Source organism: Suncus etruscus, chromosome X (assembly GCF_024139225.1).
Source record: "Suncus etruscus isolate mSunEtr1 chromosome X, mSunEtr1.pri.cur, whole genome shotgun sequence".
NCBI lineage: Eukaryota > Metazoa > Chordata > Mammalia > Eulipotyphla > Soricidae > Suncus > Suncus etruscus.
This window is the reverse complement of record NC_064868.1, coordinates 128,637,632-128,653,683: the sequence shown is the minus strand read 5'-3', so window position 1 is coordinate 128,653,683 and position 16,052 is coordinate 128,637,632. Positions and strand designations below refer to the sequence as shown.

Sequence of the window (16,052 nt, the reverse complement as noted above, 5' to 3'; positions counted from 1 at the left end):
TTTTCTCTCATCTTTTCTTTTTTTAGGGGGGTGGCGAGGGGATACCTGATGATGCTCAAGGTTCACTCCTGGCTCTACATACAGAAATTTATCTGGCTGTGCACAGGGACCATATAGGATCCTGGGGATGGAACTTGGGTTGGCCACATGCAAGGCAAAGCACTGTCACTCCAGCCTCTAATTTTCTTTCTTCATCACATTTTCCTTCTTGTTTCTTTTATTTTTTGCCTTCCTGTTTCTTAAGGGCACCAATTATTTTTATTCTGTTTCTCTTGAACTCATCCCATAGTTTTATGGAATGATATTCATTACTTTTCAGACTATTTTTCACCTTCAGCTGTTTCCTAGTGGTTTCCTTCTTCTCATCTTGGAGATCCTAGATTTTTTGTTCAGTTTCTGTTATTCTGCTATTTAGAGCTCCTGTTGAATTTTCATATCACCTACTATGCTCTTTACTTATGATCAGAAATTTTCATTTGGACTCCTACTTTCTTCTGTTTTGCTGACTGTGCTATAATTTCTTGGAACTCATTGCATATTGTCATCATGGTGTCATTACATATATTGTCTGAGAATTTACTGTTGTTTTTGGTGTGGTCAGTGATAGTGTTTTGACTCATTGAGCTTGGCGGGGTTCTACATGTTCTCCCCATTGATTTTTCTAGTGTTCTTGCTGTGCTTAGGAAAGAGTCTTTTTACTTGGGTCATCTGGAAGATGCTGAGGGAATAAGCAGAGATTGCTTTCTTTTTCTCCGCCCGTCTTCCCCAAATGACAGGAGGAATAGCTGTGAGCAACATATCCTTTGATGAGTAAATTTGATGCTTCTTCAGGAGTTGTCATGTGGGCCCTTTATATGGCACCAGTCAGGGAAAGGCTCTGCTTCCCATTTCAGAGTAGGCCCCATGATGTCAGTCAGAGGAAAGCTCCCTCTGAAATGGTGCAGTAGTAGGCAGGAAGTCCTAGTTTTTTTTTTATCTGTGTTCTTTCATTTCATCAGGATCATTCTTTGAGTTCTTGGCCAGCTCAGGGACCACGCTCCGTATACTCTTGTAGAAGGATCCATGGGCTCTATTAGTCAGGAGTCAAGAGAGTTGTCTTAGTTATAAGGAGGGTGTGGCACAGTTTGCCCCAATATTTGGAGAGGGAAATGTAGCCTGAGCGAGCATGTCAGTCTCTCAGTATAGATGTTGAATCCTATGAACCTTCTCTATGAGCTCCAAATCTTTTTTTTTTTTTTGGTTTTTGGGCCACACCCGGCGGTGCTCAGGGGTTACTCCTGGCTGTCTGCTCAGAAATAGCTCCTGGCAGGCACGGCGGACCATATGGGACACCGGGATTCGAACCAACCACCTTTGGTCCTGGATCGGCTGCTTGCAGGGCAAACGCCGCTCTGCTATATCTCCAGGCCCTATGGCATCATCGTCTTCTTCTCTTTTACTTGTTTTGGGACTACACTCAACAGTGCTCAGGGCTTACTTTTGTCCCTGAACTCCTTGCCAGGAATCAAGGCTCCTTGTGCAGTGCTGGAATCAAATCTGGACCAGCCACAACCAGGCAAATGCCTTCTCCACTGTGTTAGTTCATTTGGTCGACTCCCCAGATAAAGGGAAAGGGGGGCCATACTCAGGGACTACAAATCACATATTCTTGGGTGTCTTGCAGTTGGGTCACACAAATATATCTTCTGAGCAAAGAATTACAAAGTGAAGAACTGTGGGACTGCATCCAGAGGGTACTAAAGATGGTCTAGAATGGTCGTGTGTCACTGACCATGTCTTTCCTGTCCTCAAACATCTGATGTTCCCAGTCTCACTGACTGGTACTTCTACCCACACATTCGAAGACAAAATTTATTTTTATTATTGAGATTCTCTGGTTTACAATACTGCTAGTAATATACATCGTTCTGATACTTCACCCATCATCAATATACACACAATTCTAAGTTCCCCAATGTTGCTCCTCTCAACCTCCAGGTCAATTGTTTGGATCAAATTTCCCAATAAGTTGCCCTTGAACCATTTTCGTTACCTTGCTGTGTATCTGTAAATCCTACATATGAGAGGAATCATTCTGTATCATTCTCAATGACCACTTAATATGAAATCCTCTAGTTCTGTCCATGTTGCTGTGAATTACATGCTTTTGTCTTTTTGAGAACTTCATAGTATTGCATTGTTATTGATACATTGTTATTTATACTTATGTAAAAATATTGAATCTGAATGAAAAAGTTGCAATATTACCATGATTAAGTTTCAGGCTTACTGAAATTACTGAAATTTTAGAAATCAATGTTCCAACACTGATCTCTTCTTCATCATTGCCTACTTCCTCTAACCACGGTCCCCAGTTTCCCTCCAGTCTCCATCCTGCAAACACTTTTTAAAAATAATAATTTCTTTATTTAAGTACCATGGTTACCAAGTTGTTTATATTTGAGTTTCAGTTTAGAATCTACACTACCCTTCAAAAGTGTACTTTTCCTGCCATCAATGTCCCCACCCATGCCTGTCTCTGCTTTACTTCTCTCTCTTCCTTTTTTTGACACTGGTTTGTACTATTGTCAATAAAGGAGTACTAGGCATGCCACTTTATCTCCTGCAGCACCCAGTTCTTATCCAAAGTGATCAGTTCAAACATCATTGTCATAGTAGATCCTTCTCTACTCTAAGTACACTCACTACTCTTTGTGGCAAGCTTCCATCCATGGACTAGTCTTCCAGGCCCTCATCTCGATTTTCTCTAGATAGTATTTCTGTACTGTATTCTACTTCTCTTATATCCATAAATGAGTGAGATTATTCTATGTTTATCCCTCTCCCTTCGAGTCATTTTACGCAGCATAATAATCTCTGTTTCTATCCTTATATAAGCACATTTCATGACTTCATTTTTCGTAATGGTTGCATAGTATTCCATTATATAGATGTACCACAGTTTCTTTAGCCAATCATCTGTTCTCAGGTTCTGTCTGTTGTAAGTAGTGCTATGATGAATATAGGAATATAGAGGGCTTTTTGTGTATAGTGTTTTGGTTTTTGGCAGGCACTTTTTCTTTTTTTTTCTTTTTTGGCATATACAGTTTTTTTTTCCCTTTCAGGAACTAATGTTTATAATACCGTTACTGATAGATTATACATATACCACTTTGCCTCCTTTCATTATACAATCCTTGCCCAGAGTGGCCATTTCCCTCTATCATTTTCACAGTGGTGTCTTTCCTGATATACTCCCTCTGTCCCAATGGAAAGCTTCCTAATAAGGACCAGTTCACCGGTTCTTTTATTGTCTTTGGGCATTAGCTACTCCCCTACTGTGTTTTTTTATATCCTGTATGAATCTTAAGTCCTTCTCCAGAATCTGACTAACTCACTAAGTATGATACCATCCAGATCCATGTATTAGTAAATTGCATGACTTTATCTTTTCTTATGACTGATCAGTATCCTGTTGGGAATCTGTATACCACAACTTCTTGATCTGCTTACCCATTGTTGGTCATTTGGTTTGTTTCCATAACTTGGCTATTGTACTAATTGTGGCAATGAACATAGTGGTGTGTGTGTGTATACAAATATAACTCCCACATGACCTAGTGGTATCATTTCTTGGTATCTATAATGAAAACACAAAAACATTAATTTAAAAGGAGATACATATATGGATATGGATATGTTTTTGGGCCACACCCAGGCCCAGGGGTTACTCCTGGCTATGTGCTCAGAAATTGTTCCTGGCTTTGGGGAACATATGGGATGCTAGGGAATTGAACTGTGGTCCGTCCTAGGCTAGCACATGCAAGGCAGATGCCTTATCGCTTATACAACTGCTCTGGCCCCTATATGCCTATATTTTGATAGATCACATTGTTTTCCACAGAGGACGAGTCAGGTGACATTTCCTTGTTCTACCTGAGCTCAACAGAAACAGCTGGGACAACTAGCTCTCATTCTCTTCATTACCTTTGATGCTATGTGGGTTGCAGGACAGCATTCTAATATAGCTGGTACCAAAACATAAGTGCTTATGTTTCATTGACTAAAGCAAGTTTCATGGCTGAATCATTTTGGGCCACATGGCCAAAGCAGCTCAGGAGAAGAATACTGGAAATATTTATGTACTAGTTGGGTGTGATTTATGGGAACCATACTATAATGCTTGATTACAGGAGTCAAAATCAGAAGTGGATTTCAATGTACCAGGCCCACAAAATCTTTAAGTACAGTACGTACAGATGTTGAAGAGGTTGTGTGGCTGGAGCTCAAAGCAGAATTTCTAGGTTCATATATATAAACATTGTGTCACTTTATTATAATAAAGCCACAGACATTATATTGCTGCTATATTTTGAATGACTCAGTGCTCAGCGATCGCTCCTGGTGGGTGCCTAGTTTGAATCTGTTTCATATATACTCCCCTGAGCACCACCAGGGGGCTCTCCTGAGCACAGTTAGTGTGAGTCCTGCATGCTTCCTTTGCAAGAACTATCATAACACTGTCAGTGAGTGAGGGATATAGAAAGCCTGTCTTGGGGTGGGGGACAAAGGAGATGGGAACATTGGTGATGGGAATGTTGCACTGGTGAAGGGGGGGGGTTCTCTTTTTATGACTGAAACCCAACTACAATCATGTTTGGAATCAATATTTAAATAAAAGAATTATTTAAAAAAATTGTATAGTAAAATTCACCATTGACTGACACATAACCAAACCCAGTAGAAGCATTGATTTCTTGCACCTTACCAGAGACATGTATTCCAAGTAGAATTTGCTGTCATGATAGCTGTTCTTACCTTGGCACTTTCTAAGATGGCAGTTCCCAGCCACTTGTGGTTATTGAGAAACAGCTCTGTGACTCCTATGCATGTGGAGCCAAATTTTGAGTTTTATTTCATTCAAACCCATATAAATGTAATTAACAAGGCTGGTGGCAATGTAGAAACGTCTTTTCTTTTCTTTCTTCTGATTGTTTCATGGTCATCTATCCTTGGGTTTTAATCTCATCCTGTAACTGCTTCTTCACCAATTTTATCCATATCACAAGCTCTTTCCCAGTTTCTCATCTGAAACGAAAACCCAAACTACAGTCTTCAGCTGATTATAGAGGGTGCCCTGGCTGTCCTGTCAGCCTTCTTCGTTGGCCTGCCCCAATCTGAAATCATCTCTCTCATAAATCAACTTCTAGTTACCGAACTCATCAACGCAGAGTCACCCTAGCCTAGATCAAGGGTCCTCAAACATTTTAAACAGAGGACATGTTCACTATCTTTCAGACCATTGGAAGGCCAGACTATAGTTAAAAAAACTATGAGCAATAGTGGCCCACGGACCATAGTTTGAGGACCCCTGCCCAAGACTGAGAGGAAAAGTCAAGAAGCAGGGAAGGAGGGAAGTGGGAGAGTGTCAGCACACATTCTACACATGCGCACTGTCAGCCCAGCACAAGTTGGCGGCTAAGCAGGACTGGCAGCAGCAGCAATAACCAACGATGAACTGGATAAGTGTCCTCTGGGCCTGTTAGACGTTTCCTTTATGTTTGTTCAATCGCCAGTTCATCATCCACTCAGCTGCCAGAGCAGTGTGGCTGGCTAAATGATTAACATACTCTTGCCCTGGCCTGCTGGAAACCTCTCCCTTGGCCTCACATATGCAGAACCAAGGTCAGTTTCAAGGTTCTTTGGGAGTCCACCCCACTTACCTGTCTCTCAGAGCTTTCTCTGCTGATACATGACCCCCGCTCTGTGACGCTTCACTCACACAGACCTTCTTAGACTTGTATCCAGGACCAGCATGCTGGATCACAAACCCATACCTTTCCTCTAGAGGTCTCTTCGGCCCAGAATGTTCTTTCCTTCCTTCAAGCTCCAGCCTTTCCCATGGCTTCTGTTTTCCAAACTGAACCATCTTCTTCTACAGAGCCTCTTCCTTCGTGTCCCCAGTGTTCTCTATGCATACTTTGTTAGACCACCAGATAAGTTTGGGGAGCTCCTCTAAAGTGGGGGCTCTCTTGGTCTCTCTCCCACCCCAGTATCCAGTATGCAATCTGACCTGTGTGCATTGGATCAGTGTTGACTGAATGGGTGAAGTGTGTTAAGGAAGGAGTTAAAAGGATCAGAGAGCTGATTGGAGAAGTGGATGAGTCCCCCAATCCAGACTCATCTCTTTGGTATAAGTGATGCCTGAGATGAGAGGGCAAGAGAAAGGAGCCTTGGAAGCTACTAGTGATGCGGTTGACTTCTTGCCTAGCTCTCATTAAGTTCCCTTTTGGCAGGAATCAGTAGCCTAAAAAGTTGTTACCATGCTTTCCAGAACCCTACCTTTTGAGCTGAACTCCTGTCCTCCTGTGATGTGGGACACTAGTCGAAAATGTCACAGTTTCCTAATATGGACTGGTCCTCCTGGCACTCATCTCTGACAGTGATAGGTGGAACTGATCACTCTGGATAAGAATTGCATATTGAATGGTGATAAAATGATGTGCATGGTACCCCTTGATTAACAATTGTGCAAACCACAATGTCTAAAATGGAAAAGGGGAGAGAGAAAGGGAGAGGAGTAAAATGTTCCCACCCCAGAAGCAGGCAGGTGTGGGGGCAAACTGGAGACTTTTTGGCAGAAAATGTTCATGGGTGAAGGGTGGCATACATTGTAGGATTGAAACTCAATCATGAATAACTTTGTAACCACAGTGTTTGAATAAAAGGGAAAAAATGGTAAAAAAAAAAAAAGAATAATATGATGGAGATTAGGGGCTTAAAAAAAGAAAATGTCACAGTTGTCCTTATGGTAGACAAAAGAAAAGGATTTATGTCTTTCATTTTCCTTAAAATGCTTGCTTCTCTTTTCCTTGAGAAAGAAATCTGACTTTTCACTGAGATGATCCCAAAGGCCACATCCAGGTTTATAAAAAAAAAAAGAAACTGATGTAGGTATGCATCCAACTTGCATAGATCTTTGGAGGCAGGATCCTGTAATCTCTTGATGCATTCTCTTTTCTTTCTTTAGCAAATAAACTGAGTAGCCATTTCCACAAGGAAACACACCAACTGCAGTAAAAGCACAAATCCCCCATACAGAGACATTCACCCCCTGGATCAGGTTCTTATATTCTTTCTATTGGAAGAGATTTTTGGGTTTGCCATGATCAAAATAGTAGCTGCCAGCTGCTATATTCACACTTCTCTGAAGCTTATTCCCTCAGTAACCCCTGCGATAGTAAAGGTGACCTTCAGTGCAGATATGGGAAGATGGGCTTAGAGGAGTGACAACATTTGCTCAAGGAAAACCTCAGAAGACAGTAGGAGACACAGGCATCAAACCCTTCTCTAACTCCAAGACCTTGATGGCTTGTGGATTTTTTGTGTGCTGCTATTGTAGGTTTGTTTGTTTTTTAATAGAGTTGCTTTCCTTACTAAATCTTAAGAAAATAAATACCATGACCGCCAGGGAGTTGCACATTATCACCTACACAGAGGAACCTTGGCAGGCAAAACTCTGGGATCATGGATGGAGAAGCAGGACCCTGAGGGGAGTGAAGTGATCATGGCTCAGCAGCGTTTCTTCTACCCCCTCCTCTTGGTCCTCCTTGGGGGCCAAAGCCATATATGCTCAGAGGCCACCCTTAACTGTGTTAGAGGTAACCATATGTGGTATCTGGAATATAACCAGATATGCAAGGCAAATGTTTTTTACCTGCCACACTAACTCTCTGACCCTTGGTTTTGTTTCGCTTTCTTTTGTTTTGAGGTTTTATTTGTGCTCGGAGGGGCCACTTCTGGTGGTGTTTGGGAATTATTCTTGGATCTGTGCTCAGGAATGACTCTTGGTAGACTCGGGAAACATATGGGTGCTGGGAATTGAACCTCTGGGTCAGCCGCATGGAGGCCAAGAGCCCTATCCTCTGCACTATCTCCCTGGCCCTTGGTTTCTATTTTTGAGACATAATCAACGTGCTGCTTAGTGTTCCGTCTCCTGTTCTTACCATGACTCAATAGGGGCTGTTCCACACAGGAAAAGAGAGAGCCCTACTGTCCTAGAATGATGTTCTGTGGGTTGTTGCGTAATATGGAGGCTCTGAAGTTTACTTCATTATCTCTCCACTTGGTTTGCTTTTGGTTTCTCAATAGGCAACACCAGTCTAAAACTTTTGTGCAAATAAGGGCAGTATGCTGGTTTTGTGTATGTATGGATGTGTGTTTGTATAAGGGACAGCAGCCCTCCAAGTCCTATGGCTGAGCTAAATAGCTCTAGTTCTGCCATGTGACTGATAGCCTATGCCACTGTATAATGATTTTCTTTTCCTACTGAACCTGTTGAGCACCAACTAGATGCCAAATGTGGTGGGGTGATTTGGTCACACTTCCTGCTACCCTAGACTAACAAAGAGTGTAATGAGTTAGATGATGCAATAGTAAATGAATGAGATCAAGCTTGTGAGGGCTAGCTTGAGAGAGCTAGTAGGCTGCCTGAGAACCCTGACTTCTGGCTGCTGTAAGTGACCCTTCCCCATCATGAGGCAGCACAGGACCAGAGGCTCTAAGGTGAAGGTGAGCTGGAGAGAAGCATAGTGATGGAAGGGCTCCCCCTGGGTCAGAGCCTGTGCCCAAGTTTCCCCAGGTCTCCTGACTGATGTCCTATATTCCCATTCCTGCAACCATTGCCACCACAGCTCAGCTGTCGAAGAGAAGCTCGGGAGAAGAACCCTTCAAGAAAAAGACATCCCATCATCCCCCTCCTTAGACTCCCTTCCCCAGAGGCCAGGGAAGAATGCAGGGCCCAGTGCCCACATGGGAGCAGAGAGCAAAGTCTCTGGAGTGGAATCCAGAAGTGAGCCCACTATCTTTCCACTCTTCATACATTTAGGCCAATGCTGTCCACATTGGGACTCTGAGGCATTGTGGCCAAGAGAAGAGAAAGAGAAGGAAGAAGCGTGTTGCCATGAAAGCTACAGGAAAACTGGGCAACTATCTGCAGGTGCCCTGAAGAATGAGGCCCTGAGCGAATCTAGAAGTTTGGTATTCTGTCAGTAGGGGAAGACCACCCCCTGCCTTTATCTGTCCATATTGCATACTTAGTGGTTTTGGAACTTCATTTTCTTTCCATAAAATGGAGAAATAACGTTGATGCTCTTAAACAACCTTCTGACTCCTCAGCTCCTTTCTCCTTTCTTCTATCCCCTCAAGCCCATCTCTCTCCAACTGGAATTCCTTAGGCACTGCCTTCCACCTTTCACCTCTCTCTTTCCATAGGCTTACATCTTACATTGTATGCGGATGGCACATAGTGTGCTAAACCCCAGTGGGGAAAAAGGGCTGAGTACTACAGTTTTGCATGTGGGAGCTCCAGATTTAATCCCCAGGCTTCATGATCCCCTGAGCACTGCCAGGAATGACCTCCAAGCTCAGAGCCAGGAGTAAGTCCTTGGACACTGCCAAATATAACCCTCACAGGCAATAAAATTAACAGTCTGCATTTATTAATTCCTGTGTAGAGAACTACCATCATGACTTGAATGATTGATTGTATAGAGTTTCATCTACTTTCTTGAAAAATAGTTCCTGTCATCCTATTTTCTAGTAAAATAAGGATCAAGTCTTGCTCAGGACACTGTAGTTGCTCATTTATAAAGCTGGCAACTACAAAGCCATGTCTGCCAAACCCCTGATATTGGCCCCTGAGACTTATTACCTGAGAGACATAACCAGTTGGAGATCCCCCAAACCCTCAATTTCTTCTTCACTAAACTGACTTCTCTTCTGGACCTTCTGCCCTAATCTACTATTTTTTCTTTTCTTTGTCACAGTTAAAAAGGTTCTAGCAAACCTAGTGAGAACAAAGATAGACCCCTGGCAGGGATTTTTTCTAGCTCTTTCCTTCTCAGTTTTTCATTTTTTGCCATACCCTGCCAACTTTCATTTTTTTTTGTTTGTTTTTTCGGGCCACACCCGTTTGATGCTCAAGGGTTACTCCTGGCTAAGCGATCAGAAATTTCCCCTGGCTTGGGGGAACCATATGGGACACCGGGGGATCGAACCGTGGTCCTTCCTTGGCTAAGGCTTGTAAGGCAGACACCTTACCTCTAGCGCCACCTCGCCGGCCCCATTTTTTTAAATTTAAGTTGCTGCTTTTTGTTTTATTTTGCTTTGGGGCCACACTTGGCAGTGCTCAGGAGACCATATGAGACTCTGGGCATTGATACCATGTTAGCTGTGTACAAGGCAAGCTCCCTACCCCTGATTTGGGGACTTTGTTTTTTGTGTGTTTAGTTGTTTGTTTTAAGGCCACACCTAGCTATGCTCAGGGATTAATCCAGGCTTTGCATTCAGGAATCACTCAGGGAAGCATAATGGAATTCCGGGGATTGAACCCAGACAGCAAATGGCCTATCCACTGTACTATCTATCACTCCAGCTTTTCTGTTTGGTGCTTTTCTGTTTCACTTTTCAGCCCCATTGCTAAGTACATTCCACTTCCTCCCTTCTCCTTGGGAGTCTCTCTGTCTCAGCAGGCCAGATTGAGTTTGGCCAGCCCCGCACCTGATCACATCCCTGTAGATGTCCCCAACTTCTGCCCAGTGGCCTGGCCCTGCAGGAGAGCTCAAAGTTTGTCCCCTGGGGTGGCAGGGGGGGGGGGCTTAGTTCCTCCAGAAGATACACTTTATTCACTATTTGTTCAATATTCTCAAGAAGTTTTGAACTATTTTCAGCATTTAAAAATAAAGTAATGGGGGGCCGGAGAGATACCTGGAGGTAAGGCATTTGCCTTGCATGCAGAAGGATGGTGGTTCAAATCCCGGCATCCCATATGGTCCCCTGAGCCTGCCGGGAGTGATTTCTGAGCGTAGAGTCAGGAATAACCTTTGAGACTGCTGGGTGTGACCCAAAAAACAAAAATAAAAATCAAGCAATGGGGCATAACTATTCATTTAGTTCACGGCTTGAGGGTCACTCCTGTCGGTGCTTAGGGGCCATCTGCTCTGTGATCTGGGGTCCTGCCTGAGGGTGTTCAAGGAATATGGTGGTGTCCCTTCCAGGTAGTTGTTGGTGCTGTCCTTTCTCTTTGGCTTTAGAGTCCTTCCTTCTGCCTTCTCTTGCAACGTGAGAAGCTAGTACTTTTAGTCCTAAATCCTTACCAAGTGGTGGGATGTTTGGTGATAGAGCTGCCTGGTGGCTGCCCCCTTGAGAGGTCGAGAGCCAGTTAGCCAGGGGCCCCACATTTTGGAGGGAGGGCTAGTCACTTCCCTGTTTGTTATTATCTGCCTGCTCTCGAGCCTATAACATAAGAGGACTGGAAGAAGCCTTGAACTTAGCTTGGTGGTAGACCTGGACTCCCTCCTGTTCATCTGCGTCTAGGTCCCCTGTGCCTCTAGTCTCCACACACACCTGATCCCCTTGCTCCCACTGTGGTCTGCCCACAGGCTGGGTGCTGGTCTGCCCCCTGAGCTGATGCATTTGCCCCTCCGAATAGGATTCTGCTTCTGCTCCTTCAACAACAGGTCCCAGTACCCCTTCCATACCTACCTAAGCTGGGTTTTGCCATTCCTCCTTCTACCAATGGCCCAGACTTTGGTCATCACACTAGTCACTGGGTTCTGACTCACACATCCGCCTCCCCCACATCTCACCTTCCCATTCCCAAAGGTAGCCCAGGGCTTAGAAATGGAATCAAAGCTTAATAGCTGCAGGAAATAAGTGACAGTCTGACCCGGGGAAAAGCAGTCCAGGATGTCATCTTGCCCTCCGCTTACTTGCTGGGGACACTGAGCTTCACGTTCCTTTCATTCTGGATGGAGCACCCCTCTTAGTCTCCATTCACAGTGACACCCACACCATTGTAGAAACCACACTCCAGCTCTGCCAGCTCTGGAATTCATCCAGGCCCACTGAGAGATTTGCGCCGAGTGAGTAGAGAGGGGAGAATTTGTCATTCTTGTTGTTCTTAGGTGGGGGAAGGAAGCTGTTTTATTAACAGCTGGGAAGTGGCAAAACCACTGGCTATGACGCATTCCTTAGTTATAAGAATAATTATCCTCCTTTAGTAATGATTCCATCTAATACACATTCAATACTTAGATTGTGTGTGGCAGCTCCCATGCATACAGCTCTCAGGAAATTGAGGCCAGAGAGATAGATGTTACAGGGTTTAAAGTGCTTGCTTTGCACATAGCCAAGCCTGGTTCCATCTCTGGCATCACATATGATCCCCTGGGGCTCAGCAAATGTGATCCCTGAGTATATAGCCAGAAGTAAGCCCTGAGAACAACCAGCTGTGTCTCAAAAGAACAAAAAAAAATAAGCTCTTTATTTTACTCTTCCCTACTTTGATAGGACTATTAGCTACATTTTATAAACAAATAAAGATTTAAGAATGTTAATAACTTTTGCTGGTGCTGGAGAGAGTGCAGGAGTAAAAGTCTTATATTCAGCCAACACTGGCTCAATCCCTGCCACCATACACCCACAGATAACACGAGGACTCCCAAACACAGAGCAGAGAGCCTGGAACAATAATACAGTAGTGAGTGTGCTTGCCTTGTGCGTGGCCTGGGTTCGATTCCCAGCATCCCCATAGCACTGCCAAGAGTAATTCCTGGGCATAGTTCCAGGAGTTACCCCTGAGCATCACCAGATGTGCCCCAAACCCTTTCCTGCAACACACACACACAGAGTGTTACCAAGCAAAACAAAACCAAAAAACAACTTTTCAAGTTCAACAGCCAATAGTAGAAGAATCTAGATTTTGAAACCAAAATCTATCTAACAAACATCAAAGTTAACATTCTTAATCTACATATTGTACTTCCCAATGATATTCCTCTGTAGAAATATGAAGAACTGATTAAAATTAGAGTGGAGAGAGCCAGGCAGAGAGTTCAAAGGACTCTTGGATGCAAGAGGACTAGATATTTTTTTGCTTCACTTAATTTTCTTTACAATTTTTTTCTTTAGAAAAAATTGTCTATTCCTTTAGAAATATTATATCTGGTATTTCCAGGAAATCATTTATATAGTTTTAATTTTCTGTATAAGGTTATTATGAAAGGAACACAGATAATAGGATGGTCTAAGACATTTTAAAAAAGTGTATCCAGCAAGACTATTTTATTGTCAGAATAAAAATATCCAGACTCACACCCCTTAATGTACATGCCGAGACATGGAAACATAATTTTCAGGAGAAGTAAATGCTTTACTATTTTTTTTACTTATAATAGGTTTTCTTATTTATTATAGTTTATTTGGGGGGGTGGGCTACACCCAGCGGTGTGCAGAAATCTTGGGGGACCATATAGATGCCGGGAATCGAACCCGGGTCTGTCGTGGGTTAGCCGCGTGCAAGGCAAATGCCCTACTGCTGTCCTATGGCTCCGGCCCTAAGACTCAAATTCTTTAGGAAAAAACTGCTAAGACATAGCAAAAGGGGTCATGGACTGCCCCACAGGCTAGTTATGGGTGTGTTTAATTCTGCTGGAGACGGTCTTCATTTTCCTCTGTTCTGCTTTGGCTTCTTCAGAATTGCATGCGTTTATTCTAGAAGTTCACGGGTCTTTTTGTCATGCCCCCACCCCTTTGCATGGGGAGAAGCTGAGACTGGGAATGAGTGGTTCTGTTCCAAGCAGAGCACTGGGTGGACTGTGGTGTGGCTGTCACTGTTGGATGAAAGGGGGTGTCCTCAGCACCTCTACCCACCTGGGGCCCAAGCAGAGAAGTGGGTCACCAATGTGGGGCACCGTCTCACTGTCTCCCCTTTTCCTCCAGGTGCTTACACCCCAGAGCCCCTCCGCAGTTTCCAGTGGGCCCTTCTCTCCACTGGCCTCATGTTCTTTTATCACTTCACCGTCTTGCAGATCTTGGGCCTGGTAAGTTGGGTTCTCTCTCCTCTGTCCGGAGGCCGCCATAAATCTGGCTAATCCTGGCTAAAGCCTTGCTTGGTTTGACAAATCTCTGAATGCCAAGGGCCAGGATTTCACGTTGTTGCATCTGGGTTGGTGATTTATGCTCCAAAGAGTTTCCTGAAGCCTTCCATAGTGCCATTTCTCTACTGCCCAGAGACGCTAACCGTCCCTTTACTGGTGGCCACTTGGGGGTGCAGAAGCTAAGCTGCCAAGTGGAAGTTGTTTACTGTACTCCACCCCACAGCACTGGAGAGGCAGAACCTTCAGCGTGGCCATGAATTGGTGGGAAACTTCCATCCTGGGCTTCTTTCTGGGCCTAATCCTAGGCACTGAGCTCTCTGGCCAATGGGGGGTGTAGTGCTGGCTCTCCGGGGCATCCTTCAGGGTTCCAGACTGCTTGCAGAATGGCGATTGGCTGGCCTCAGTAGTTGAGTTCCATGAAGCTCATGCCTGCTGAGTGCATGGACAGCTAGAAAGAGTTGGGGAGGGTCAGGACAAAATTCAAGGCATGGCGCTGTCCCCTCTTTGTGCTACTCCTCCCCTTTGAGGGCATGGCTCTGGGCCTTCTGTGTCATGGACCAAATGCCCTATGTCTTGAAGCAGTGGTGAGGACGCCTCTTTCCAGTGCCTGGGCTACAAGGGTGGTGCAGGGTTCTGAGCAGTGCTGTGGCTGTGCTTGTGGCCTGAGGAATGTGTCTGCATTTGTGTGTGAGTGGCATGAATGTGACACTGGCCACGGGGGCTTCCTAAGACCTAGTCGGACTAGGACATGTAGCCAGTGTCACCAGTGTTTTCCTAGAAACAGTCGCTATCCCTTCTCCCTATTCTCCCTGTTGTGTATTGCTTGGAGCTGGTTTGTGGGTGCCATGGGAACACCCTGCAGTGGTGAGAATGTTTTCTGCACTCTAGGAAGTAGTCTGAGCATCCACCCTTTGTCTCCCATGCTCTTCTGGGACTCTAGAGCCTAGGGTCTGGACGATCATCTTGTAACCAGACCAATGAAGCTCAGTGACATGCATATGCCTGGCTCAGTTTATGCCTCCTACAGAAAAGGCTCTGCACACCCATTCATCCCCATCCCACCCATCCATCCATCATGAAGCTATTTGAGGTGCCACGTTCCTCAGGAACTCTTCTCTGAGGATTCACCCCCATTCTGTGTGCGCTGCAGATCTCAGCATGGTGGGGAGAGATTGGCAAGCACCATATGATTTTGAGGTTACTTGTGGAGCTAGCCACCGGGCTGTCAATCTCTCCTGGGAATAAGAACATGGTAGATGCTTACAAATCAGCAACCAGTTCTGGACCCCACCGGACTGCAAGGCCCCGCAAACAACCAAGAGCTTTTGCCACTGGACTGACTTCCTCTCCCCCTGCCCACTTCTCTGCCTCAGCCCCCCAGGGATTGAGCTTGGACCTGCTTGGAAAACCTCTGGGCGAGAAATCCCTCCAACAAACAGGTGGCGATGGATCAATCGCGCCTTATTTAGTCCCCGTTAGTCACTAGCGGTGGCCGAATTGGCAGCAGCCAGAGGAAGCCTAAGGACGGTCATCGCTCACTCTACCTCCCTTGTCCCTGCAGGTCACCGAAGTGAATTTGAACAACATGCTGTGTCCGGCCATCTCAGACCCATTCTACGGCCCCTGGTATCGCATCTGGGCCTCGGGACACCAGACTCTCATGACTCTGACCCACGGGAAGCTGGTCATGCTGTTCACATACATGGCTGGGCCCTTGTGTAAATCTCTGCTAGATTTGCTCCGGCTTCCAGCCAAGAAAATAGACTGAAGGTGCTTGTGTTGTCGGTTTTATTTTCTCTCCTCGAGGAAACAAGCCCTGACTTGTGTGGGACAACACCCAGCTCTTGATGAAATCATGGAAGAGGCCAGTAGGATGTCTGGTGCCATTCTTCTCTCCTCTTCAGACCTTTCTTCTACCATTCTTCCTCCCCCACCTTGGCCCCAGGAACTCTCCTGGAACCTGGGGTGTAGTGCTGAGGCCTGGATTTTTCCTCGTTCCCTTGATTCCTTCTCCTGGCTCCTTGTGGCCTTATTGGGAGTCTGGGAGTGAGTGGTTCTTTCATTCTGCTGGTCGGTGCTTTAACAACAGCTGGTTGAGGAAAAGGGGGAAAACAAGTCATATAGTTCTTTTCG

The 16,052-nt window shown here is 45.0% G+C and overlaps 1 protein-coding gene across 1 annotated transcript in view; it reads left to right on the top strand.

The window, feature by feature from the left end:
* TMEM164 (transmembrane protein 164) overlaps positions 1-15,787 on the top strand; it is a 229,728-nt gene extending 213,941 nt beyond the window's left edge. The window contains exons 5-6 of the mRNA XM_049767613.1: positions 13,762-13,862; positions 15,481-15,787. Of these exons, the coding sequence (XP_049623570.1) occupies positions 13,762-13,862; positions 15,481-15,687 (308 nt within the window). The 3' untranslated portion in view covers positions 15,688-15,787. The remainder of the gene's footprint in view (positions 1-13,761; positions 13,863-15,480) is intronic.
* The last annotated feature ends 265 nt before the right edge of the window (positions 15,788-16,052 follow it).